This window comes from Canis lupus, chromosome 5 (assembly GCF_048164855.1).
Source record: "Canis lupus baileyi chromosome 5, mCanLup2.hap1, whole genome shotgun sequence".
In the NCBI taxonomy this organism is placed as follows: Eukaryota; Metazoa; Chordata; class Mammalia; order Carnivora; family Canidae; genus Canis; species Canis lupus.
The window spans coordinates 80,335,932-80,363,510 of record NC_132842.1 but is presented as its reverse complement, the minus strand read 5'-3'; the positions used below and the strand labels follow the sequence as shown (position 1 = coordinate 80,363,510).

At 56.9% G+C, this 27,579-nt stretch overlaps 1 protein-coding gene across 2 annotated transcripts in view; it reads right to left on the bottom strand.

The window, feature by feature from the left end:
* Positions 1 to 22,657, bottom strand: part of IFFO2 (intermediate filament family orphan 2) — a 44,344-nt gene extending 21,687 nt beyond the window's left edge. For both annotated transcript variants that reach the window (XM_072828099.1, XM_072828101.1), the window contains exon 1: positions 21,978 to 22,657. In XM_072828099.1, the coding sequence (XP_072684200.1) occupies positions 21,978 to 22,642 (665 nt within the window). In that variant the 5' untranslated portion in view covers positions 22,643 to 22,657. The remainder of the gene's footprint in view (positions 1 to 21,977) is intronic.
* Positions 22,658 to 27,579: the final 4,922 nt, after the last annotated feature.

The window sequence follows — 27,579 nt, the reverse complement described above, 5'->3', positions numbered from 1 at the left end:
TCTCTTCATCTGTGGTCTGTGCCTTCTGGCCCTGCAGCTCTACGGAAACCATGGCCAGGGGAAGGCTGTAGTGTCATCAGGCCCCCAGGCACTTTCCTTCGCCAGACTGGGATGCTAGGAAGGGCAGATGTGTGCCTCTGAGCAAAGCTCCAGGTTCCCAGCTCTAAGGTGGGTGCAAATGGAAGCCCCTACCTTGTGGGGCTGGCGTATCGAGTCTGGATGCGAGAAGTACTTAGTAGAGCCCAGGTCCTAGTAAACGCTCAACTGATGGAAGCTATGATGAGCCATGGGATGTGGTCTTCCCGCCATGGAGAATGGGTGGCTCGGCTTGGGGTGGCAGTTCACTAAGGGAACTGGCCAGGGTCCTGGGGCGCCAGACAGGATACCTGGATGCCAAACCGAACCCTCGCTATCAATGCCTGGTAACACACAGAGCCATCAAACAAAGACACAGGACGACTGTTTCATCTGTCTGGTGTCCAATCCAGCGGCGCATCCCGGCACTGACATAAAGACCCGGCCCAAGGACGCCCCAGGGAATGGCTGTCTCAGGGTCACAGAGCCCAGCAGCCCCACAGCATCCACTGCAGCCCAGCTCCGTCTATCTGTGGGCTTGGATACCACCTTCTTCCCCCCACGACAGTTTCAGCAAACACTTCCCAGGTGCCCCACTCTGGGAGCCAAGGGCTAGGGGGGCGAGGGGGTGGAATGAGAGTATCCCCCTCCCCCCAGAGAGGGGCTCTCCAGCAGCATCTCTGGCTCCCTCACCCTCAGGTTCTCAATCCCTCGACCCACAGGGCAGGAAGGTCTGGGCTGCCTCGTGCCCTGGAAGCGGGGATGGAAGAGGCCGCTCCTCCTGGGCCATCAGAGCCAGGAGGCATCTCTGCACTGTCCACGGATGGAGGGGACCCAGGGACAGGAGGGAGGAAACCAGGAAGCACCAACCACCTGGAAAACAGAGGGAACCACGTGGCGGGGGTGGGGGGGGAACAGGGGTGGGAGGGAGGCTGGTCACTCTGCCCCTTGCTGTGTCTTTAAGTCACGATACAATACGAAGTTTACCACCATCACCGTTTTTACGTGTCCAGTGCAGTGGCATTAAGTGCACACATGCTGTTGTGCGATCATCACCACCATCCACCTCTGGAACCCTTCACCTTGCCCAACAAGCTCTGAGCCCGTTGAACACGAGCTCCCCGTGCCCTCCTCCTCTGGCCCCTGGCACCCACCTTTCTACTTTGTCTCTGAGCAGGGGACTACCCTAGGGACCTCACGGAAGGGGAACCGCACGGTATTTGTCTGCTTGTGACTTGCATATTGCACTTAGTGCAATGGCCTCGAGGCTCATCCGTGTCTTAGCCTGTGCGGGAACTTCCTCTCCTGTATCTTTTAGATTGTGAATGAGGTCGTGTGTCCAGCAGTCAAAAAATCAAAATCGTTTAAGCTTTAAAAAGACAAAAATGCCTGCTGCCTCTCCCTTTGCGGCAGGCTGCACGCGCACTTCACGAGGATTACACAAGGAAGAGAAAGACGTCGGGTAAGTGAGACAAAACAAAGCCCCACCCAGTCCCCCCTCCCCGAGAGAACCCTCTTCACCCTTACTTAGCTGCACATCCTTGCCAGGGCTTTCTTATGAAAGCGTAGCTTTTCAAAGTGAAAATGGGATCCGATCGTATGTGGCGCTCAAGCATGCTTTTTCCACTTAATGTACAGCAGGCATCCTTCTGGGCGGGTCACGCGGCAGGTGGCTGTGGCCCCACTGATCGACCGGGTCCTGCACTGTCATTCCCAAGTCCCAGCAGTCTGGGACACAGACACAACGCTGCGGACATCATCCTGGCACACACCTGTCTGTGCATCTTGCCCAGTTATCTCGGTGGAGTGAGCCCTGGGGCCAAGGGGGCAGACTGAGAAACGGCTTGTGTGCCCCTCTAGGGTGCTGTGTGTGCTCAGCTGCTGCTGGAGCTGGGACAGGTGCTCAGGGAGCCGAGGAAGAGCAGGGCCCCTGGGTCCCCGCCCCAGTTCCTGCAGCGACACGGCTTGGGGCCTCAGTTTCCCTAGTAATCAAAAGGCTGATAGGGGAAGACCCCGCCATAAATACGGCCCTTCCTCACCATCATTAGGGTAGCACTCTGCCCTCCCCAGGGAGCAAAGTGTGGGGAGCTCAGGTCCATCGGAGAAATGGGCCCGATTCCTCTCTTCCGAAAGGGTGGAGGTTTTCCACCCAGTGTGTGATGAGCCTTGTGCTAGCATGGGGCAAGATAAAACAGCGTCCCCCGTGGCACGTTCTGCCCCAGGTGTGCCAAGCCGCCTCACACCTCCGATGCCTGTGCACGTGCTGTACACCCTGCCTGGAGGGCTCTGTTCTAGCTGCCCCCTTTGTCACCTCTCCCTCCCTTCTCCTCCTCATCTTATACCAACCTCAGTACCGAGCTTATATGCTCCCTCCTCCAGGAAGACTTTGCTGACTCCTTGGTCAAGGTCAAGTGCCCTACTTCTGTGCTCCAAAAGCCCCAGCCACTTGCTACTCAGGTTATCCGTTCACTTTTGGGTCTCCCTCTCCTTAACTCTCAAAAGATCAGGCCCATCTCTTGTTCCCAACCCCAACTCTGGAGCCCAGCACAGAGCCTGGGACACAGTAGGCACCAAAACGTTTCCTGGATAAAGGGTATACTGACTGTGTCACCTCCAGGGCCTTTCTTGGGACACCCCATCTGGAGTCAGTACAGCACTGATTTACTGTGTGGCCTCAGGCATGACCTCCTGCCTGCCTCTCCCCATCAGCCTCAGTTCCCCCGACCTGCCAGCTCTGCTACTATCCTCTTCTTTCACCTGGTCACCTGAGCCTACCCTCTGTGGGACAGATGACAGCAAGGTGAACTCACAGCGCTCTACCCACAGGACTTTGCCCTCCTGCTCAGGCCGGGCCAAGCCCCCAGAGATGCTGCTCCACCCCACCACCCTCCCCAGCATCGGGCACCCTTAGCAGCACTGGAGCCCCTGCTGCTGCTCGAGTCCAGAAGCCAGCGGGGGTTCTGGGCACCCAGGCCGAAAAGCAGGAGGCTCGAGAGGGTCTGTGCCCAGGAGGCCGGGGAGGCCCCACCCAGAGCTCTGTTTACAGCTTTGAGGAAAAACAGCAACTCCCCAGGCTATTTTGGAAATCTAATGTGCACTTTGGGTCTCCCGTTGTTTATTCCGAGCAACTGTGCCCCCCCGCAGGTAAGCGCAAGGCACTGTGGGTCTGCAGCTCCGTGTAATCTCCCATGGAAGCCACATCACTCCCTGGGAGCGCTTGTGCACCCCAGCAGCCCTGGGCATGCAGCCTCCGAGTCCAGGTTACCCTTAACATCTACAGCCTGCACAAAGAAGGGGAGGAAGCCAAGGAGAGCCCGCCGGACAGGAGTTGGCACACACCCCACCCTGGATTTAAACCAAGGCTCTGGGGACACCTGGGTGGCTCAGTGGTTGAGCATCTGCCTTCAGCTCAGGTCATGATCCCAGAGTCCTGGAATCGAGTCCTGCAGCAGATTCCCTGCAGGGAACCTGCTTTTCCCTCTGCCTGTGTCTCTCATGAATAAATAAGCAAATCTTTTAAAAATAAATAAAATAAAATAAAATAAAATAAAATAAAGTAAAATGAAATAAAATAAAATAATACAATACAATAAATAAAATAAAATAAAACAAAACAAAACAAAACAAAACCAAGGCTTTGCAGCCTTGAGCAAGTGCTCTCCCCAAGCTTTGGTCACCTGATCCATGAAATGGGGGAGAATGACCCCCACCTGGGTTATACAAAGATAGGCAAGCACAGTAGAGTCCATGTGTGGAAAACAAAAATCTCAGAACGTGGGATCCCAAGATGTCAGAAGGGGATGCTCTGAAGCATTTGTCAATGGGAAGTCTAAAGCTCAGAGCGATGAAATGCCATGCCCAAGGTCACACACAGCCACGCTGCAGCAGAGCAGGGACTGGAACCCAGAGCCTGGATGCTTCCTGCCATGCCAGAGTAAGGGGAGGAACACACGGAACAATTGCCAGGGAGGAAGGAGGGAAGAACGACACGGGCCCAGGAAGCCTGTTACATGTGGGGCTTGTGCAACTGCGGATGGCTGGGAAGACACTGTCCGTGCGTACAGCATCCTAATTGTCACAACTGGCCGGGGCAGCTCCAAGCCTGGCTGGACAGGTGATTAGTGTGCCATCGTCTGCACCAAGAAAGGGATTAGTGACTAAACACAGCTCAAGGGGACAGACTCATTGCTTAATACCAGCCTCCCATCATCATGAGGGCCCAGCCAGTGAGGAGGGCACTGGGACACCCCCACATACACACGCACACAGTGTCCCTCTCACCCATCCCAGGGCTGGGGCATCCTTCCCACGGACAGAGTGGGTTGAAATGGACCCGACACCTAGAGGACCTGCTATGACAGGAGAGCCTCCGGCAGAGACCTTACTGGAGCCTCTCATTTCTGCTGATAGGGGAAACTGAGCCTCACAGAGAGGTGACTTGTCCAAGGTCACATAATTAAAACAGCTCACATCATAAAGTGGTAGCTTGCGATGGTCAGGCCTCCCAACAGGCTTAGGAGGTGGGTGCTTATTATTCTGCCCATTTTACAGATGAGGAAACTGAGGCCCAGGGAGGGGAAGTGACTTGTGCAAAGTCACAGAGTTCAAAAGTGGTAGAGCCAGGACACGAACGCAGGGGGTCTACTCCGGCGCCCAAGCTCACACTCACCTGCCCCTGCTGTCCTGATGGCATGGCAAATACTGGATTAGAACACAGTCTCTACCATCTCACAGCCTGGGCTCCCTTCTCCATGCCAGCTGGCCTCAGAACAGGAGGGAGGAGGTCAGCAGGTATGTACCGCAGTCTCCCAGGGGTCAGAATGGACCCTGATTTGCATCACCCCCAAGCCCCAAGGGCAAGGTGCTGGGGCTCCCACACTGACCTGCCAGGCTGGGCCCAGCTTGGCCCTGACTGTGCAGCCCCTGAAGCGAGGTTCCCACAGGCCTGGCTCAGCCTCCAGAGCCCTCCAGTGGGCAGGGAGCCCTTTAGAGACCAGTGATCCCCCAAAGGGGGTCCCCCAAGCACTGCTCAGATGCTGCCGGGTGCCCAGCCAAGGAGGAGGCAAAGGGTCACCACCCCCACCCTGCCAAGGAACCTGCACGGCTTCTCTTCTCAGCTCAGACCCAATGAGGGCCTCTCTTCTCCCTGAGATTTGCTCCCCCCCCACCCACCCAGCCACACAACCCCAGGCCCAGACTGAGCAAGAAGCTGGAACGGAGACAGCCCAAGACGGAGGGACAAGAAGGAGCAGTGTGGGGGAAGGGATGAGGCCCTTCACACGGCTTCCCTGCCCCTTATCTCAAAACACTTCGACATCAGACAGAGAGACTCAGCCACTTCCAAGCTGGTGACCTAGTAGAAGAGTCTTTACCTCTGAGTCTTGGTTTTCTCATCCCTGAAGTGGGAGGTAGCAGCAGTTCCCACCTCCCAGGTTGTGGGAATCATACAAGATTGGGAACACCAAGCAGCATCTTAGTGAGTGGGCCCCACTTCCAGCTGCTGGGGGTGGCTCCAGGTCCAGGGTCCGAGGCTCGGCTGAGACATCCCATTCTTCCCTGCAGATGGTTCATCCTCTGGGCTCCCTCCCCCATCCCGGGATGGGGGTGCTGTCTGGGATCCAGACTCTCTAAGTACCCGGGCAGATAGTAGGCCCTCAACTGGTACTTACTGGGTGAATCAGCTCAGGAGCTGAGACCATGGGGTAGAGCAGCGAGGGGGCCTGGGTGCAAGTCCTGCCGCTCACCCGCACTAACTCACTGTGTGACCCCGGGGCCATCCCAGCACCTCTCTGGACCGTCTGTACAAGGCAGCTCTGACCATCCCGGCTCTCCCTCCTCTTGCCTCTGGGAAACCCGTAGGCCAGCCACCCCCAGGGCAGCCTGCCGGGAGTGGGCCCTTTCCTAGGGGACAGACAGCCGAGTCCACGCCCATCCGTGCAAGCCCACAAAGGCAGCAGGCGGGCCTCCTCCTGGTGACTTTGCCTTGGGACAGATGGAACACGGTGTGGCGTCTGTCAAGCCAGATGGCCTGGTCGGCCTGAGGGGCCAGGACACCAGCTGGGTGTCCAGCCCCAGCAGGCAGACTGCTTAACCCCTTCTTGTCCCGGCCACAGGCGTCCGAGTCCCCTCGGCAACTCAGTCACCGTTGTGCACTCAGGCTCCCTGCCCTCCAACCTGGGAGGTGAGCGGCCTCCCTGAGGCCAAAAGGGAATCAGGGAGGCAGTGGGGTGAGAGGGAGCCCTGGGACAGGTGGGAGTGGAGGAGGTGCCGCTGCCGGGCCCTGAGGGCAGTCCCGGACCGCCAGGAATGTGCCAACCCAAAGGGCAAGCAGGGGAGGGCACTGATTCCTGGCCGGGGAGCCCTGTGGAACCGAGTGGAAACAGCTGCCTGGCTCCCAGGACACATGTGGGGCAGGGACTGCCAGGCTAGAAGGCCACCAGCCACCTTTATCAGGCTAGAAAACCCACTCCCTGGCCTAAACCCCAGAATCAGCACTGCCCTGTGAAAGAGGAGACCCCACCCCACCAGGCTGGCTGAATGGCCTTAGACATGTTGCTCAACCTCTCTGGGCCTCAGTTTCCACATGAGGAAAGGTGGAGCCAGGGTGATCCCTTCCAGCTCCGAGAGTTCCAGGACTCCGGGAGGGGGCATGTGCCACCCTCCCAGGAACTGGTGGGATCCCAAAGGGACCAGCCAGATCCTTCCTACACAAAGAGCATGCCCTAACAAGCGTGCATGAGTCAAGAGGGACCTTAGGAGGGAAGAGGGTAAACGTATAGCCCCCGGGGGGGGCGGGGGAGGCAGGGTGTGGTGCCCTCTTCTCCAGGTGGTTGATGCCCACCCATTCCCCTACCCATGGAATGCAGCATATGGGATTATGGCCAGAGACCAGGAAAGAGCTACGAGGCACTTCCAGGGGAAGGTTCTGGAATGTCCTCCCTAGGCAGTAAGATCTCTAAGTAGGATCTGCAAAGGTTCCAAACCTCAAGGCAAGGGGGGAATGGGTGACCTCTGGAGACCCCTGGGGGTAGCAAGCTGGTGTCCACAAGGAGAAGTAAAGCAGGGCCTCAGAATCTCTGCACTCGGGTGCCCTGCCAACCTGGTGTTCCAGACGAGGTGTCCTCACTGGGCAAAGCACAGCCAAGCTCAGCTCCAGCCCGGGACCTACCTACACAGGGATCCAGCAGGAGTCTTCGGGTGTCTTTCAGGACAGAGGCTGCAGGGGTCTCCAGAAAAGCCCAAGAACACATCAAAACAGGCGAGGAGACAGGGCTGGGCGAGAGGGCTGCCCACCCAGGAGTGGGGGCCTCAGAGGGAAGAGAGGGGCTGGGCGTTGCGGGGGGAGCACAGACCTGGCTGTGAGACCTAGCTCGGCCACCAAGCTGCTGTGCAACCTTGGGCAAGTCCCTGCCCCTCTCTCAAGTGTGCGTCGGGGGAGAAACTAAACATCTGCCAAGCCTCTTGCAGCTCTGATTTACCACTAGTCATTCGGCAAGCTGGCTAGGAACAAGAGCCTGCCTTTCTGGTGCATGCAGCATCACCGCCGGGGGCCCAAGCACAAGGCCTGAGTCCAGGGGCCCTGCAAACGGATGGATGGATGGATGGATGGATGGATGGATGGAGGGATGGGGAGATGGCTGCATAATTAAGTGGGGTAATTCCTAAAAAGGAAGAGCAGAAGGTCCTAGGCATCCCCCAGGATGATGCCTTACACTTGCCCACAGGACCTCCTCGGCTCGCTTTCCCACAACCACAGAGCCTCAGCATCCAGTCCCCTTCTCTATTTTCTACATACATGTGCACACACCTGCCCGTGCCTACTTGAACATGCAACACATGCTCCAGGAACAGTGGCATGAATCAGGGTGGCTCAGCCCTGAATCCTGAGGACAGGAGCTCTGGACCCCCAAAGCCATGAGACTCATCTGCTCCAGCCATCCTCCAGGGCACCTTGGCTTTCTGAAGTGCACTTCCAAAGCTGGGTTTGAAATGAGGCCCAACAGCGGCAGAACCCGGCCGTGATCTTTTATTTATTTATTTTTATATTTTATTTATTTATTCATGAGACACAGAGAAAGAGAGAGGCAGAGACACAGGCAGGGGGAGAAGCAGGCTCCCCGTGAGGAGCCCGAGGCAGGACTCCATCCCAGGACCCCGGGACCATGACCCGAGCCAAAGGCGGAGACGCTCAACTGCCAAACCACCCAGGCGTCCCCCGACGGTGATCCTTAAAGCCAGAGAGACCCGAGTTCCCATCCCAGCTCTGCCCCTTTCTAGCTATTACAAGCAGCAAGTCACTCCCCACGCCGAGACTCCGTGTCCTCATCTGTACAACGGGCATGACCACAGTCCCCCTCCCAGAGCGCTGGGATTTCAAGAGGACACGTCCATGAAGTTGCGAACCTCACTGGGCACCAGAGATGCTCTAGGGAAACTGTGCGATGAGCGCTCTGGGATCATGGGATCCTGGCTTCCTTCTTGGAGGAGCCAAGGGTGGGCCGCGCCTGCCAGGGCTTCTCTGCCCGGGCCCCGCAATCCCCTCCGTCTCCTTTCCCACCTTGGGGGGGTGATGTGCCTGGGCTCACACAGGCAGAAGCTACAAAGCAGCCTTTGTCCAAGAGACGAAACTCTAAACCAGCTGCCCTGACGTCAACCCTGGAAAAACAATGCTAACACGGCCTTCGACGTCACCTCGCTGCCAAGGTCTGGGAGCTCGCACTTTACCCACAAGGCCTCACAGAGGCAATCTGTGGGCTGGACCAGAACCCAGAAGCCATCCTCCTGTGACACATCTATCTGCCCCCCACCCCGGCTGCCGAGAGGCCAAGGGGGATTTAAATCTCTATCTTCTAGCTCCTCCATCTCACCCCAGGGGCCAGGGCTAAGAACGCGCAGCCCATTGCCCAGACTGGAAGACTGAGCCTGTGAGTGTGGCGGGAAACAGTCCAGAAGAATCTGCCGGACTCAGGTTCAAATCCCAGCTCTGCCCTTGCCTCATGGTGAGACCTCAGGCCAGGGATGTGACCTCCTGAGGCTGGAGGTCACATACAAGAAGTCTGGGACCTAGAGCTCCCCCCGCCCCCCCGTCCAGTCTGGGCGACAGAAACTGAGACACTCTCCCCTATCCGACAAGGCCACTGGAAGCCGCAGGCTCCAGGCAACACATTGTGCAGGACAGCCTTGGACGGCTAGGTCCTGCCCCACCAGTGACCCTGCGCTGACAATCTGCTGGGGAGGAGAGGGGATGTGACCTCCTCCTTGCTGGTCAGGCGGGAGGCTTTGCTGGGGAGAGGAAGTGCCCTGAACACAAAAGGCCGGTCTGTAGCCAGAAGCGGGGAGGAAGTAGGCAGTCCTTACTTATGGGGTCTGGGGCCTGGGAAGACCAGGCCAGAAGGGACAGAGCAGTATCAGCTGGGGGTCAGCGCGTCACTCTGCACCCGGCAGGCACTATTTCACTGGAGCTCCATTACTGAAGCTCAGGATGAGCTCAGGATGTCATCCCCACTCTACAGATGAGAGACCTGCGGCTCAGGATGGTCTCAAGTCAGACTCAGAGCCCCCACCTGAGCGGAAGCCTGTGGATCTATCATGCCGCAAGGCACAGAAAGGAACAGCCTACGAGTCGGGGGCGGGGGGATCCCCTGAACTTGCCATCAGGTGAATCCCGGCTCTGCCTGTAGCCTGCTGAGCTGGGGCCTCAGTTTCCCCAACTTGGATAAGTCTGGCCGTTTGAACGGTCAGTGTTTTCTCTAAAGACAAATAGAAAACCAATCGCAACAGGATATTAGGGGTCTCCATATAAAACTGTACGCACGCAAAAGAACTATTTGTCCGCCACATCTCCGGCCCAGGGATCTCCGTGGGGTTGGGGGACCCGGCTTTCCGGTTCACACAACCCCAGTGCGTAAGGCAAAGTTCTCTGACCTCCCCACTCCAGGGCCCAGCCCAGAGAAAAGAGGATGGGAAGAGCCCTTCTTGGGCGAGGCTTATCGACAGCGCTGGGGGTCTCATCATCCCATCTACACAAGATGGGTAGTCGGTCAGTGAATGGCCCGAGACCGCCGGGCTGAGGCCAGGGCAGTGCCTTGTGTTCTAAGGAGACAAGCCAAGGTGCCCTCCTTTTGTTCTAAGGAGACAAGCCCACTGCGTCCTCCGATGTCGATGTCCCTTCCTAGGCTGACAGAGGCTCAGCAGCAGCACCAGGACCCAGATGCTGGCTCAGGGGCGGGCTCGGTCTCTGGCTCTGAGACTTCTTCACCCCAAGAGCCCCAGCCTCCAGGAGTTTTCAAAACCCCCTTCTTAAATGACTTCCAGGGTTTCAAACCCAACTCTGCTGTGTGACCTCAAAGGAGCAGCTCTCCTTCTCTGAGCCTCAGCGTTCTCATCTGAACATGGTCATGGGGATGTGAGTGGGGGTGGAGAGAAAACTATATAAAACACTGAGGGATGAGCTCTCAGAAGGTGCTTTTTCAAAAGACAAAGGCACGTCTAGTCATGTGCAGTGATGGGGGCAGGAGGCTGCCTGGAAGCAGGCGGATGGACTGAGCGACCTGAGAGGCCTCACACCGCCTGGGTGAGATGGAGTCACAGGTGTGAGGGAGCAGAGGGATGGGCAGGGCAGCAGACCTGGGAGGTAAGGGGAGCAGCTGAGCCTCCTGGCCCCCATGCTCCTACCCGCGTCTGATCCCAGGCTCCTCTTTGATGGGCACCGGGAGTGGGGGGCTGAGGTCTCCTGCGACAACACTGACCTACAAGACCCAACAGCCATCGCTCGCTGCAGGAGCCTCTCCTGCCCCCCTCTGTGATATACGAGGGGTAGTACAAAGGGCCTGGGGTGGCCAAAGGCAGGGTTCTGACCCCAAGGCTCCGAGTCCACAGGGTGTAGACCGAGGCTCCGAGACACACGTGTGTGCACACACAGGCTCACAAAGCCCCGGCAGCAGACAAAGAGCCCCCCACAGAGGCCTGGCATCGCGTGGGGAGAGGCACGGGAACAGGACCCGCCTCACACAGAGGATGGGGAGGTAAGAACCAGCACAGCAAGTGAAGACCAAAACAAGAGACAAGGGGAAGAGGGAGAGGAGCGGGGATGAGAGGCAGCAAAGCAGAACAAAGAGAGCCAAGAAGGCAGGAGGGAGGGAGGACGAGAAGGGGAAGAGGAATGACAGGCAGGCAAGGTCCTGCCCAAGCAGCGGGCTCTGGACTGCTCACTGGCACGGCAACCTCGCCTCCAGGCCTTTGCACAAGCTGCTCTCTCTACCTGGAGCACCTTTCCCTTCTCTTGCACTCTTACTAGATCTCCCGAACACAACCCAGGTGACATCTCCTCCAGGAAGCCTTCCTTGACTGGCCCCAAGCTGGCTCAAGCACCTTTCGGAACCCTTGGGTTGTGAGCACTGCAGGGTCCCACCCAGAGCTCCAAGGCCCTCTGGTCCTGCGGTCTGACTTTGCAACAAGCTTCCCCCAAAGCTATTCCGGTCAGTGCCTCCCCACCCCCCATCCCCCCATCCCCCGCCCCCAGCATGGCCTTCTGCCCATGACCACAGCAGGCCGGGCGCAGAAAGGAGGCACGGACGGGCCCTGGGAAGATGCACCGACCCTGCCCTGAGAGGAGCCTGTCTGCCGGGGAATTTCACAAGGTCCACTTAGACCAGCAGCTCTTCCCCTCCCCCAAGACGGCGACCGGCGGCAGCGAGCCAAGTACCGTCTTAAATAACCCAAGTAATAAAAATGGCCAGTTAAGAGGGCGGAAGGCAGTGTCTCCACTGCGGGGGCGTCCCCCTCGAGCAGCAGATGAGCGGGGGGCTGTGTGAACCGGCACATCCCGAAGTCAGAGCACGCAGGCCGGAGCGCACTGAGCCAGCATCTCAGGGAGAGCCCCGAGGCAGCCCCCAGCCAGCGCAGCCTGGGGGGGGGCGGGGGGGTCCTGCCCAAGCGGGGACCCTCAGCCCTGCTCTTCTCCCCAGAACCCCCAGCCTCGCTTAGTAACACGATGGCAGCTGCCAGTGTCTGAGCACCGCTGCCCCATGCACTCTCCCTGCCCCCCACGCAGAGGACTGTCCCCATGTCGCAGAGCCGCAAAAGACGCTCTCAAGTTCACGCAGCTGAGAAGCAGCAGAAACCCTCTTCAGCCTCTTCCTTTCCCAGCTTCCAGCTCGCACACAAACGCTCTGCTGCAAGCCGTCGGGTTCTGCGGGGTTCTGTCCAACATCCCATCACGGCTTGTCCCGGGATCCAGGGGCGGCTAGGACGCAAAGGCAAGGCGACGACGGGACACCTCCCGGGGCTTTGAGGAACCTCACCAGGCTGCCAGGGAAGCTGGGGAGGAAACAGCAGTGTGCGTAGGCAGGACCCAGGCTTCTTCATCATTTTGACCCCAAGGGCAAAACACTCGATAGTTTATAAAGTGCTTCCATAGACATCGCTGCATTTAATCTTGCAAACAGCTCGGTGAGGTCAGAGGAACTCTGGCCATTTCACAGAAGTGAAAACTGAGGCTCAGGGACGCCTGGGTGGCTCAGCGGTTGAGCGTCTGCCTTTGGCTCGGGGCGTGATCCCAGTCCCGGGATTGGGTGCCACATCGGGCTCCCTGCGAGGAGCCTGCTCCTCCCTCTGCCTGTGTCTCTGCCTCTCTCTGTGTGTGTCTCATGAATAAATAAATAAATAAAATCTTTTTAAAAAAAAAAGGGAAAGAAAGAAAACTGAGGCTCAGAGCACGGAAGCTCCTTGCAGTGGGCATGTCCCTTCCCGGGTACAGCATAAAAGGCTGAATCCAGAGCCTGACTTCCTGGTTAAAATCTTCACTTCCCACCTGCTAGCCGTGTCCGGGCCGAGTTCTGTCAAAGCCTCTGTGGCTCAGTTTCATTCTCTAACACGGGCTGACGACAGTACCTAACACAGGGTTACTAGGAGGTTACATGAATCAAACGTCCCTAAGAGGCTTTAAATGCAGCTTGACAAAGAGTAAATGCTATATAAATAGCTGTTTAATTAATTAATTAGTATTTGTTGTGTCCTTATGGTGCACAGGTACTACCTGAGCAGGTACTTGTCACATGGCACAGTCACAGTTGCCTGTGTCCCCAGGCTCTGAGCTCCTGAGGGCGGGGGGGTGGGGGTGGGGGGCTTTGTGTGCTCCACCCCCAGTGCCCAGGACGGGACCTGGCACACGGAGCGTGCTCAGCCACTGTCAGAACAGAACCTCAGCTTCTCAGACATCCACACCCAGCAGGCTCATCTTCCCCGAGAGGAGGCACAGAATGACTGTAACAGGTTCCCTGTACCCGGGCAAGGTTCACAGAACCAACCAAAAGCACAAGCTCGGAAGACCCAACTCCAAGGCCAAGGCCAGTTTCCCTCCGGTCACCAGAATGCCCTTTGCTCTTTCCTGCTTGTTATAAGCTCACGAGAACCCTTGGCTGCTGCCCTGGGAGTGCCGGGGGTGCGGCGCACAATCAAAGGAGCATTAACTTAGAATCTGAGACGCACGTGTCGCCCCGGCTTGGCTGTGTGACTTGGAGCAAGTTACTTCTCTGCGCTGAGCCTGGGTTTCCATCTGCAGAGTTGGCACAGGGCTGCATGCGATCAGATCATGTGCAAAGTGCCAGACAGGTGATCATCCGTGCTCGCTGTCCCCCTCCGTCCCTCCCCCCTGCCAGGCCCACCAGGCTCCGTGTGCCAACCTCTGTGGCTGGCCAGGAACTCTCTGCTACCTCGAGTCCGGTCCCCCACCACGGTCACCTCCAAAGAGCAGGGGGGCTGAACCGCCCTCTATAGTGGCCCGGGAGGCTCATTTGCCTGCCACTGCCAGTGACTCACTGGTTTCTCAAGAAATAATTACTGTCAAGCGATAGCAGGAAGTCTTCCCAGTGTGGCAGCCGCCTCCTGTTCTACACCCGTCGTGGCAATATTGTGACAGGCGCTGGGGGGACCCCATGCCTCAGCCTGCGTCCTCACCCCGGACCAGCCATCAGCAGCCCTCAGGTGGCGTGAGGCCTGGCCAGCTTGTCTCCCCCCAGGAAGAACACTGAGCTCAGGGTCTAGAGACCCAGACTGGACTTGCCACAAGATCTGGGGCAGACTTCTTCCACCCCTCAGAACCTCTCACCTCGGGGCGCCTGGGTGGCTCGGTTAGTTAAGCATCCAATTCTTGGTTTCGGCACAGGTTGTGATCTCAGCATCCTGAGACCGAGCCCCGTGTCGGGCTCTGCACTGAGCATGGAGTCTGCTTGTCCTGCTCTTTCTCAAATAAATAAATAATCTTTAAAAAAAAAAAAAAAAAAGAAAAGAAAAAAAAGAACCTCTCATCTGTAAAATGGGCATAATTAATTCCCACCTCTTGGGGATATCTGATAATTAACTCTCACTTACTTAAAGAAGTCATCACAGAGCCCAGCACATAGTAGTTGCTCAGTCAATGGTGGCTATGAAGTCATTTATTGTTAAGCCTTTTTCAACATGCTTTCACATTCCATTACCTCAAATGATTTTTATAGCAACCCTGGGAAGCAGAACTCCTAAGAAAATTTATCCCCATTTTAGAGAGTGACAAACAGAGGTACACAAGACTAAATGGTGTCCTGATTCCAGACCACTCTGATGAAGTTACAGGGTGAACAGGATTCACAGGGCACTGGGCAGGCCCATCTTCCCACCACCCCCATTTCCAGGTGGGCAAGCAGAAGCTCAGATCACACCACAGGCAAGCTGGGACTCCACAGGGCTCGAGCTGCCCCGTGTCACCAGCCAGGGGCTCAGCCTGGCCACAGTCCCTCAGGTGAACCAGAGGCATTCGCCAGATTTACTGTTGGGTGACAACTACCCTCTCTTGTACCAGGAACTAGGGCAAGTAACCACATCCTGCCCAGGAAGCCGAACGCCCCGTGCCCACTGGAGGTGGGAGGACACTGCTCTGGCGGGCGGGGAGCAGCCTCAGAAAACCTCCCCAGCTCCGCATCTGGCCCAGAATCCTCTAAGCACCACACAACCAGCAATGCCCAGAGGCTACGTGACACCCAGACGCTGCTGACAAAGGCAGGGACCACCCTCCCTCCAGCTTCCAGCCTGGTTCTTGATTTCTGCCCATTTCCCGAAGCCCGTACCACTCCCCCCTTAGGGGACCTGCGCTTCTGCCCTGTGAAATCTTGCCATGGAACTCTTTTAGAACTTCCCCGTTTATAAAGTGCCGTGGCTGCCCGGGCCCATCTACCCTGCCTACAACTTTGGGACACGGATGAGGAAACTGAGACCCAGAGAGACAAAGTGAGTAACCCAATCTCAGGTTTTAACTCCTGCTCCAGGAGCCCAGCATCTGACACCAAGTGATGGTGTTATTCAAGTTTTTCAGAACTGCTATGTGGGGCCTGGAGGGTGGGTCTCGGGCCTCCAAACTCACACCCTTCCCTGCACTAGATGTGCAGCCTGTGTCGACCATCTGTGTCCTCTGTGCCTTACATCCCCCAGCCGCACTGGGGGCCTACCAGCACCAGCAGCCAGGCACAGCGCCCTCCCTCCCTGCAAAACGCTTGCTCAGCATGGACTCTGGCCAGGCTCAGGCTGGGCTCTGCAGACCGGGAGCCGGCCCCTACGGGCTTACAGTCACTGGGGGGGCGCAGACACCCCAGACAACTGAGATTCACGGTGCAGGCTGCCGTGACCCGAGAGGTAGCGATGGCTCCGGCACACCTGGTGGACGAAGTCCTGATCCCGAGCAGAGGGGACAACAGCACCTCCACCCTGTCCCAGGCCATCAGCCACCCACAACCGGGGAAACCAACACAACACCAGCCCAGCTTGGCCTCCCCGGTGTGATCAAAAGCCCGGACTCCCGACGCAAAGTCCACAGCCTGCGGTATCCCTGATGCACGGCACAGTTGCGATCGATCCCCCTAGAAGTCAACGCATCTCCTTGCGGCAAAGAGCAAGTTCAGATCCTCGGTCTACCCTTCTGTGTCCTTCAAACACCGACACGTGCGGGGGGAGCGGGCCACGGGCCTGGAGAGGCTGAGAGCGTGGGAGCCCGGGGGGTGCGTGTGCACATGTGTGCGCGCGCGTGCGTGTGTGTGCAAGGGGGGGGCAGGGGCCTTGCATCCGGTGGCCAAGGCGAAAGCCCCGCCTCACATTCCGCAGGGAAGGAATCTTCAGCGTCAGCTGTCTCCCGGCTTCCTGCTTCCCTTTCTTTTCTGGGACCTCGTTCCCAGCCTCTGGCTTGAGGCTCTGAAAATCCCTCCCAAATATGTCCCCAAAGAGAATGCCAGCACCGCCGAGGAGCCGCCGGAGGGGGTTTGTGTGTTTCTTTCAACGGAGGCTGGAAGAAAGGGGCGGGCGGTGGTCAGAGATTTCCGGAGGCACAAATCAACCGCTAAAAGTAGGAAGAACACCCTCCTTAGATGCTGGACAAAGAAGTCGCCCTTTTTCCCTCCGCCCCCGACACCACCGCTGGCGCCTTCCACGGGACACACAGAGCTGCGATGTGTCCCGAAATGGATGTGCTGGGCGGCCCAGCGCCGTGCCAGGAAAGCCCTATGAAACGGAGGGAACAGACATTGTGTGTGGGGAGGGGGGGAGCCAGAGAGGGGACCCCACCCGGATCCTGATCACAGGAGCTCATTCGGCCCTCCCCGATTGCTAGGGGAGCCACGTTATCCCCCCTCTTTTACAGAAAGCGGTGGCTCCGGCAGCTCGGAGGGGTTAAGCAGTTGCCCGCAGTCTCCCCGAGAGAGCGGCAGAGCCGGGATTTGAACCCTTTCCCCAGCATCCCAGGCTGCCTCCCAGGGAAAAGAGAAATGAAGAATCCGTGCCGGTGACCGCTTCAGAAATAACACAAGAGGCAGGGAACGAAAAGCCTTGCGGCCTGCTTTCCGGAGCAGTTCTTCCAGCCTTGGGGCACTCGGGGGCCGGCACACACCTGCTCAGGGGCCTCCCAGGGTGTGATGGGGAAAGGCAGGGGACACTCCAGCTGGCTCACCCACCAGCCCTTTCTGGAGCCCTTCATTCAGGCCGCCAGCCCAGCCCCTTCCGGCTCCTGCTCAGAAATAGCTGTGACAAAAGTCCCTCCCATCCCTGAAAGTAGCTTTTTAAAAAATGCTTCAAGGCAGACACACGAAAAGGAGGCGCAAACTCTCCCAAAACCCAGCCGAGGGCGGAGGATGTGGGCATCACCTCAGAGTGGTGGGGAAAGGTTTCGATGGCAGGCAAGGTCTTGGCAACTCAGCTTTGTGGGTCAGTCGGCTCCCTCTGGGCCTCAGTTTCCCCACCTCAAAAATGAAAGTAACTCAGCTGAATCACCGATTTCTCTCTCTCTCCCTCTCTTCTTTGTTTTCTAAACTGTAGCACCCTGTTTTCCAACTGAACCTTCCTCAGAAGACCAATCTGACAGTCATGGAAATAGAGTTGCTGTGGTTGATGGGGGCCAGATCCTAGGGGCTCGGCACCCCCATGCCCTGTCCCCAGAATTGCCCCAAGGCACGCAGCTCTGGATCCCAAGGCTCCAAAAGGCCCCTGTGGGAACCATCAGGCTAAATGATCACTATGTTCCCTCCTGGCTCTCAAGCAAAGCTCTGATCACCCAACCACCAGGGAAAAACAAACCAAGCCCTTCATGCCAACTCAAGTCAGGGGCACAGCACTTGGCAACCTGAAGGGGGAGGGAGGGAAACCCAGACAGACGGTTCCAAACCACACCGGGCCTGGGGCAGGAGAGGGGGAGGGCTGCCAGTCCGCAAGGCAGGATGAACAGCCTCGACCTGGACCCCCTTGAGTCACAGAACAAAAGTATAGGGCAAGTTGGGAGGGCTCACCAAAAGGAATCCCCTCCTGCAACGGTGGAGGACCTAAGGCTCAGAGAGGGCAGCAACCGGCCTGAGGTCACACAGCACCTAGTAGCAGAGCCAGACCAGGAGTCTGAGTGTCTCGGATGCGATGCAGAGAAATCCCCACTTGTTTCAAGCTCAGATAGACTCAGCGGGTATCTCCAGCGAAAAGCCCCCAGCTTGCAAACTCAGAACAGGACATTTTGGTGGTGCTGGATGGTGACAGGGCAGAGATGTTTGTTTTGGTTTCCAAATCAACGCTTGACAACCTTGTCGACAGTACAGTTTGGGTAACCACATTTCCCTCACAGGCAAGAGCTCAGAGCTGGTTGGACCAAGGGGAAACCAAAGCCAGGGTCCAGGCGCCCCAGGCCAAGGGCTCTGCCTTGGGTTGGTGTTTCCAAGGCATGGTTCCTATGCCATTGATGGCACTTGAGAGGATGTGAGGGGGGACACGAGTGACTCTTCACATTTAAATTCCACTGACAATAAATTAATTAATTAATTAATTCTACTGACTACATAGGTGAACTGGTAACAAAATGTGGTCTGTCCACACAGTGGAATAGTCACCAATCTAAAGGAATGTAGGCAATCTAAAGGAAACAGGCTACAACATGGGTGAAGCTCCAAAATATTATCTAAGTGAAAGAAGGCAGACACAAAAGACTACATACGCTACAGCTGCATTTATATGAAGTGTCCAGAAAACACAAATCTATAGAAACCCAAAGCACATCAGGGTTGCCTGGGCCGGGGTGGGAATCGGGATTAACTGCAAACTGGCATGAAGGCTCTTTTTGGGGGTGATGCAATTTTTCTAAAACTGGATTGTGGTGATGGTTGCACAACTCTGTGGATTTACTTAAAAAAAAAAAAAATCACTGAACTGTGCGCTTAAAATAAGAGGACTTGATGATATGCAAATTACACCTCAAAAACGCTGCTGAAGAATAGTTTTACATAAGTAGTAATACAGATGATGGTAGGTACGTGGATAAGGCCACAAATCCCAGAGGTAGAACCGAAATGCCTCCAGCTTGGAGAACTCAGAGCTCCGCGCACCAGGTTGCATTCTGGGGAAGCAAGTGGGGGTGTCCAAGGCTGTGAGTTCCTCCAGGTAAACCGGAGGAAACCCTCAAAGCTCTCCTTCCCTGGCACAGACCCCTTCCACTGGTCACTGCTTGGGGCTCTGTGCTAGACAGCCGGAAAGGATCTAAAGCCTTCAGTGGCCAACAGCCCGAGCAAACACCGTGGTCCCATCCCTCCAGACTCTGACATCTCTTATGGACAGGAGACCAGAAGTGGGCTTGGGAGCTCAAACTCAAGATTGTATTTTTTCAAGGCTGGGAAGACCTTTTGAGATCATCTAGCCCAGTGGTTTTTAAATTTTTTCCCTTAAATTGTTGAGATGCCTGCCTTCCTCCCAAAGGAAATTCTCATGAGAAACCCAAATACAGAAACAAGTAAAAACAGAATGTTACTGGTATACATTTATACTGTAAATTCGCATAATAGAACAGTTACTTATTCTGAATTCTATCAGTAAAGTTGATGAGGCTATTTTTGATTCATTAACATTTAGAACAGGGACCATGGATGACAGTACCACATTCCGTTTAATTCTATCTCCAGTTTTGGCTGCAGAGTTTCAGGAAAATCCTGACTCACACAGATAAGTAGCTACAAATGGGAAGGGTTTTTAGCGGTTTGCTCTGCAATCTCAGAGTACTCTTCAGACAAATAGTGAAGACAGGAGGGTGGCTTTAACTTGAGGCCAACTACTAACAAGTGAACAATTAACAATGAGTTGACATTAAGAACTTAAAAGTGAGCACATTTTTATAACCGCATTAACACTGTAATATAATTTAAAATATTAAGTCTTACGTAATATTTGAGGAACTCCAAGACCCTCTCCAAGGAAGCCTGGGGCTTCAAAGAGCACAGTGCTAGCCCACTCACCCCTCACTTTACAGATAGGGAAACGGAGTCCCAAAGAAGGGAGTCACTTGCTTTGGAAAAATCCAACTTGAGCCCAGAATCAACTTCAGAAAAGATGCACCTCCCCAGTTCACCAAAATATGGAGGAAGGGAAGGTGCTTCATGCAGCCCCGCGGGCGGGAGGAGAGGCACCCACACTCCACCTGCCCCAGCAGTGCCCGTCTCATTCCAGGCCAGCGCCAGAAGCTGACATCACACCCCACGCCCTGCGTGCAACTTGAACAGAGCATTGCTCAACGTCAACCTATCTCTCTCTGAGATTGGGCACAGTTTTTCCATCTCCTTAGTAGCCAGGTCCAAAAAGCACACACAATAAAACAAACACAGCACAAGCCTGAGGCATGACGACACGATCAACACTGGGAGACAGAAGGGCCCATCCCTCTGTGTTTCACCATCGAGAGCAAGTGCCTGTTCCCCTACCCCACCCCAGAGAAGCTGCCCACAGAGACAGAGGTAGCCTCCCCACCGCCAAGGCAGGGAACCAGGCCATTCTCAAGGCCTCAAGAGAAGATGGGCCCAAGAGAGTGGCTGGTCCCCAGCGGGGTGTAAGACCTCCCCCCAGAGAGCCAGGCCCACCCTGCATGAGACAGACTCTCGTCTCATCTCTCATCTCGGGCCTCTGGTCCATGCTGGCCTGCCAATGCCTATCACCTTTAATAACATCAGCTGATTACTCTATACCTTCCCAAAAGCATCACCAACCTACTCTCCCCTTCTGCAGCTGGGGGGTAGATGTTCTTACTCCTATCTCTCTCCAGTGAGCAAACAGGCTTCCAAATGGTTCGACCATCTCCCCGGCAGGTGATGAAGGAGATCCACGCCTCACGTTCCCTGACCGGACTTCTTTGCTCATGTGAGCACCAGGACTCAAGGAGTGGAAAGAAGGAGGCTTCTCACAACACCCTCCAAGCCCTAGAGTCGGAAGCCGCGGAGGCTCCCAATGCAGAGTTGCCCGTGCCTGGGACAGCAGAGGGCCCTGCCCCCACCAGGGCCTGAGAGACTACACAGACAGACCCCTCTCCTCTTCTTGGAAAGCTGAGCCATCAGTCCCGTCAGCCAGGCTGCAGGCAGGAAGCAAAGTCGGTTTCCCGGCTGGGGAATCTGGGGGATCGGGACTAGGCAGGAATGTGCAGGCCGGTCCTGCAGGCAGTCAGCCTCGCACACCAGCCAGAGATGGTGGTCTGGGTCCAATCAACATCCAGTGTCCAGACCAACGTTCTCACCTCCTGTGAGCCTCTAGGGCTGTGGCTGTTGGTGCTCATGACAGTAGGGGGTGGGGAGAAGAGGGGTGAAGAGAGGCGCTTTTAAAAGCTTGCGGCCAGTCTGGTGGAGGTCTGGTTATCCAACCCTGCCAACTGGACCCTTGCAGAGCTGGAGCAAGATGGTAGACTCCGGCCCTAGCTGGTAGGGACAGAGCTACCTATTTTCAAACACATGATCTCATTTAATTCAAGGGACCAAAAAATATATATATATATTTTTTAAAGCCTGGGGGGTTGGTTTGGTTAAGTTTTTTTTTTTTTTTCTTTTCACCCATGGAGGGAGGGGAGCCTGCCTCCTACATCCTTGGGAAAATACCTAGAGAGGAAGATGAACTAGCCAAAAGTGGTTCAGTTCACTAGCTCAAATCCCGGTTTTGCCACTATCGGCCAAGCCCCCTTAGGCAAGCCCGGCGGCATCGCCCGTGCCTCAGTCTCCTCATCTACAAAATGGGGATAAGAAGGCCTTACACGCTGCGTTGGCGTGAGCGCTAAATGAGATCACATAAAACACCAGCGCTCGCTTATTATGTCACCCAGAAAACAACCGGCCCGGACCAATGACAGCGCCGAAGTGTCCCCTACGGTAGTCGGCACCCAGCCCCATCCTTGGAGCCAGTAAGTGAGTTGTCCGAGCGTGTGCAGGGCGCGCTGCAAACACGGCTTCCAGCCCACCTGCTAGGACCAGCTGGCCGCCCCGGCCCCTCCCGCCGCACGGACTGACTCCGCGGCCTCCGTGGACCCGGACGCCCCCTCCCCGCCCCGCGAGCTGCAGGGGGAGGGGGAGGGGAGGGGAGGGGAGGGGGAGGGGCGGGTCCCCACTCACCTCCGCTTGTACTCGTCGCGCTCGCGCTTCACCTTGGCCAGCACGTTGTAGAGCGCGCGTATCTCGGGCGTGATGGTGTCGATCTGCACGCCCACGCCGTCGGGGTGCACCCACGACACGCCGGGGCCCTGCACGGTCTCCACGCCGCCGCCGCCCGTGCGCCGCACCTGCGTGTAGCTCCAGATGGTCCCGGGCAGGCGGCCGTAGTGCTGCGGGTGCGAGCCGCCGCCGGGGGGCAGGCCGCCCAGGGCCACGGCGTTGGCGTTGGCGCCCGCCGCCGCTCCGCCGCCGCTGCCGAGTCCCGCGCCGGGCGCCGCCGGCCGCAGCAGCTCGGGCCCGGTCTGCACGGCCTGCTCGCGGGAGAAGGTCTTGTAGCGCAGCCGCCGCTCGCGCTCGCTCTGCTGCTGCTCCAGCTGCTTCTCCAGCAGCCGGTTGCGCCGCTCCAGCTCGTGCACCTTGGCCAGGAAGCAGCGGAAGCGCACGTTGAGCCCCTTGAGGAGGTGGATGTTGGAGCCCAGGTCGTCCCGCAGCGCCGCCGTCACCGGGGACGGCCCCGGCCCGGCCCCGCCGCCGCCGCCGCCGCCGCCGGGGCAGCCCCCGCCGCCGCCGCCCGGCGGGCAGCCGAAGGCCAAGGCCATCTCCCCGAACAGCAGCGAGTTGACCATGCGCCGGCTGCGCGGCTCAGGGCCCCGGGCCCGCGGCTCCAGGTGCGGCTCCAGCTCGGGGCAGGGCTCCCGGCGCGGCCGGGCCAGGGCGGGCGCGGGCTCCAGGGCGGCCGGCCGGGCGGTTCCAGATGCGCGCCAGACGCGGCCCCCGCAGCGACAGCGGGCCGGGCCGCCCCCGGGTGTGGGCGCCGAGGCGAGGGACGGGAGTCGGGCCGCGCGGGAGGCCGGAAGGCTGCGCGGGGCGGCGCGGGGCGCGGGCGCGGGCGCGGGGCGCGGGGCGCGGGTCCCGGCGCCGGGGCTGTCAGGGGCGCTGTGGATGCGCCGCGGCAGCCGCGCGCAGAGGACTCCCGGCGGCTCTGCCCCTGCGGCGGGCCCCGCCCACTGCAGACCCCGGCCCCGCCCCCGCCCTCGCCCCGCCCATCCCGCCTCCCTCTGCGGCGCTCCGCGAGCCCGAGGCCCCGCCCCCGCGGCCCGCAGCGCCGGGCCCCGCCCCCGCGCCCGTGGCTCCGCCCCCCGCGCGTCCCGGGCGGCGTTGACGGGCTGCCTGCAGCGCTGGCTCCGCCCAGCTCCCGGCCGGACCACGCCCCCTCCCGCGCCGGGCCCCGCCCCCGCGCCCGTGGCTCCGCCCCCCGCGCGCCCCGGGCGGCGTTGACGGGCTGCCTGCAGCGCTGGCTCCGCCCAGCTCCCGGCCGGACCACGCCCCCTCCCGCGCCGGGCCCCGCCCCCCGCCTGGCTCCGAGGCTCTGCCTGGGGACCCGGACCGCAGAGCTGCGCCAGCCCCGCGGTGAGCCGGCTCCGCCGCAGAGCCAGCCCGGCCCCTTAAAGGGACCGGCAGCCCGAGCCGCGCACGTTTCCCCGCTAGGGCGCCCCTTCCCCCACGCCCTCTAAGCGGGAGGCTCCGCATCCCTCCCTTCCCCATCGCGACACCCTCGGCCCCAAAGTCCCACGGCGTGTCCTGGAAGGGCTGGGGGGCCCGAGCGCCCGAGGGTGCGTCCGCCCCCCACCCCCACTCCAGCCTGGGGCGGCCCGGATCGACCTTCCCCGGATAGGGCAGCGCTTCCGCCCGCACGTCCCCCACGTGGTGGACCCGGGCGGGCCGGTGCACCGCTTGCCCCGCCTAGGGGTCCCGAGGTCGGCGGGTCCCCGGGCCCACCGAGGTGCCGCGCCGGGGAGGGCTGAGCGGAGACCGTCCCGGAATGTGACACCCTAAATCTCAGCCCGGCCACAGCCGCTCCCGGCCCTGGATGACCAGCCCCGCCGCTGCACACTCACACGCCCATCGCTGGGGCCCCCACAGCTGGGGGGTATTCCCTCCAACCGCTTAGGGGGCCGCGGGGGGGAAGGAACCAGTCTGGAGGGCGGAGCCAACCCGAGAATTCAATCCTTCATGCGTTCGTTCATTCCATCCTTTCACATCCACCACACTAAAGACCCAGGTTCTCTAGCCTCCTGGAGTCCCTTGAACCAAATTGCAAACAGCCATCATTCTTCTCTTATTGATAATAATAATAGCTCCCGTTACTGAGCGCTTCCCCTGTGTCAGGGGCCATACTTAGTTATCATCCCCATTTTACAGAGAAGGTCACTGAGACCAGAGGAGCGACAAGCAATCCCAAAGCACATTCTCTAACCCGCAATCCCACACCGCCGGCCTCTTGTGCATTTTCCCATTTGATCCTTCCTGGAGACCTCCAAGATGACCCACACCTTGACGCCTGTGGCTTGCACTGTGTACACCTAATCAGACACGTGGCGTGTTCCACATTCTTCCAGCTGCATTTTTTGAATCGCAATTTAATTTTGTCTTATTAACTTTTGTGTTTGGTCTCCTGTGTAAGCTTGAGGGCAGGTACCCTGTCTTATAGGGACAATGGTTTGGTGTTCTCAGAGACAAAAGAGACACAAAGGAGACTTGGGCTTGCTCTGGGAGGAGGTCATGCCTGTTGTGTTAATCTGCTGCTTTTGATTTGGTCACAAGAGCAAACCCTCCCCGTGTTTCCTTCCCTCAACCACAGCTCCTTGCTCCCTGCCAAAATGGGCTCACCTTTACAACACTCGGCACCGACACTCACCTGTCTTAAAACCTTTCTCTGCTTTGCCCAACCTGGTGTGGTCACTGTCCTTTGCTCTTTGTTCTCTCAGCTCCTGGTGATTTTGTTTATTTAACCTAAAGCATCAAAACCCCTTTGCCATAAAGCTGGAGGTCCTGACCACCCCCTCCCTCACCACCAAGAAATTCCAGGATAGAATTTATGACACTGGGATGGACAAAAGTCCTATCTTTATTGTCACTAATCTCTAAATGGTACTTAGCATCTCCTTTGATCACGAGTACAGGCAGGCAGTAGAAGTTCCTGTGATTCTGTCCTAATAGAAATCAAAGATACTTTTATATCAATACTACAGTTACTGTGAATATCTCAAAATACCATTTAAGCTACCACAACTCTGAAATTAAGATCCTATTACACTCACTACTAAATCTTATTATTTACTATTATTTAGTAAAGAAGCAAGTATGTTACTACATCACATTTTTTAAATATATTGATAACTGTATTTTAGTAAAAAATGTTTTCATTGTAATCCTAATGCTATTTTTAAAAATTATTCTGAAAAGATGTCCAAAGACTTCACCAGATGCTCAAGGAGCCTGGGGGACAAAAAGGGTTAAGAAGCCACATTTTGGAAGTGGGTCTCTGCAGCCTGTTCCAGGAAGGATAAGTCCCACCCAGCAGCATTGCCCTGGAGTTGGGGTGTCAGGGGACACCCAGCCCTGTCCTGGGCATTGGAGAGATTCAGACATTCCATGATCATTCACTGAGCATTTCCTTCAGCACAGACCTGGTGCTAACAGAAGGCAAGAGTTTAAGGAGTCCCGGTAGAGCTAATGAACACACAACCGAAAAGACCTTCTGGAGCCAAGGTGGCAGGGGGAGGTGGTGGGGCAAGAACGGATACCTGGCCTGGAGGAGGTAGCTGAGCAGACCAGAAGATCTAAAGGAAATGGGGGAAGTAGTACCCAGGCTAAAAGGAATTTCCAACTGAGTTGTAGAAATATGACATGTACAAAAAAATGGCTAGAAGATAGTGCTGTGGCCACATGGGAGCAAAAGTGAGTCGCCATGTATCTTGCTCTTTGTGGGTAAGATGAGAGGGAAGGCTAACCTTATATCCTTCTAATGGGGTGACCAACTACCTTCCTTTGCCCAGGACCAAGAGTTCTTCTTGATGCAGGGCTCTCGACACTAAGACCAGAAAGTCCCAGGTGAACCAAGACAAGTTCACGTAGCTCTGGAGGTTTCTGAGGCCGGAAGTCCTGCTCATCATCAATGTCAGCCAGGTGGAGCTCAGAGAGCACCAAGCCCAGTACTCTTACTTTACAGACAAGAGAATCGAGGTCCAGAGAGGGGGGATTAACCCAGGTCACCCAGTAGATTGGTGGCAAAGCCTGGTCTAGAATTTCGGCCCCACCCCCTGTCTAATGTTCAATCCTGCCCCAAGCTGCTCAGTGAGGTCAATGTTTCCATCGCCTCAGCCCTGGACACCCTCACCAACCTCCGCCCTCCCTGCCCCCGCCCATCCATCATCCAAAGGGAGCACAGGTGAGTCCTCACTGGGTGAGGGATTCACTGGCACAGACAAAGACATATCCCCAAGAGGGATGCCAGCCTCCATCTGCCAAACAAGGATGGATTCTCTCATCAGTGGAAAGGGCAGGGCTTCACCCATGAGCCCACCCTGCCTCCTGTCATGGCCCTCCTGCCTGCTCTGTCAAAGAGTTGGGGGCATATGGTAGGTTCTCGATAAACGGTAGCTGAATGAATGAATAAAAGCATTGATAACGAATGGACAAATAACTTCATTCTCCCCACCCCATTCCCCTGCGATTTTACCCGGTAACTACCCCTCTGCCTGCAGGTGTCAAACTCATGCATAAAACCTCTGCCCACCCCCAGAACCCTCCAAATCTGAGGGTGGAGCGCTTCCTTTAGGCCACATGAGCATGACCCCTACCCCATGACAGCCCCCAGGTACACTCTCTTGCCATTGCTGGCTTTTTCATCCTCATCTCTAACCCCATCCCCACCCCAACCTTCCAACTCTTGCTAGACCGTGATCTCCATCAGGAAAGCGACCTTAAGCCAGAACCAGGCCTAGTTCACTATAAACCCCATATCCAGGCGTGGTGCCTGGCACCTGGTGGCCCATGAAGATGAGTTCAGGTAAACAAAACGAGCTGTTAGGGCTAGAGAAGACTCCTGTCAAGTGCAGAAGAGGTTCTCAGTAAATGTTAGATTTTTCTCACCTTAACAATATGACTTTGGTTTACAACTATATTGAGGCATATTTTGTTGATCGCATGATTCACTCATTCCGGTGGATTTCAGTACATTTACGAAGCTGTGCAACCATCACTATAAATCCGTTTCAGAATATTTCATCTCTCCCAGTAACATCCCTGGTGCCCACCTACTCTTATTCCCTGTTTCCATCCCTTGCCCCAGGCGACCCCTAATCTTTCTATCTCTATGGATTGGCCTTTTCTGGTCAGTTCATATAAATGGAGTCATACAATCCGTGGTCTTTTGTGTCTCACTCCTTCCACTGAGCATGATGTTTTTGTCATGTTGTAGCCTTCGTGAATCATTCCTTTGCTCCTGACAACTTCTTTTTAAATTTTGGTCGTTCGGATTCTTCATTATTACCTTATTTTCTTTTCTGCACTTCAGTTCCTCAACTGAAAATAGGACCTTGCAGGGTGGTTGTCAGGGTTCAATGAGTTAATACATGTCAAATGGGCATGTAGTAAATGCTCAATAAAGATTAGCTATTAGCACCATTGATTGTTTTCCATTCTTTTGCATACGCACCTATAGAAAGCCCACAGATGTGTAAAGAGGCAGGGGAAAAAGCATCTCCCACAATCCCACACC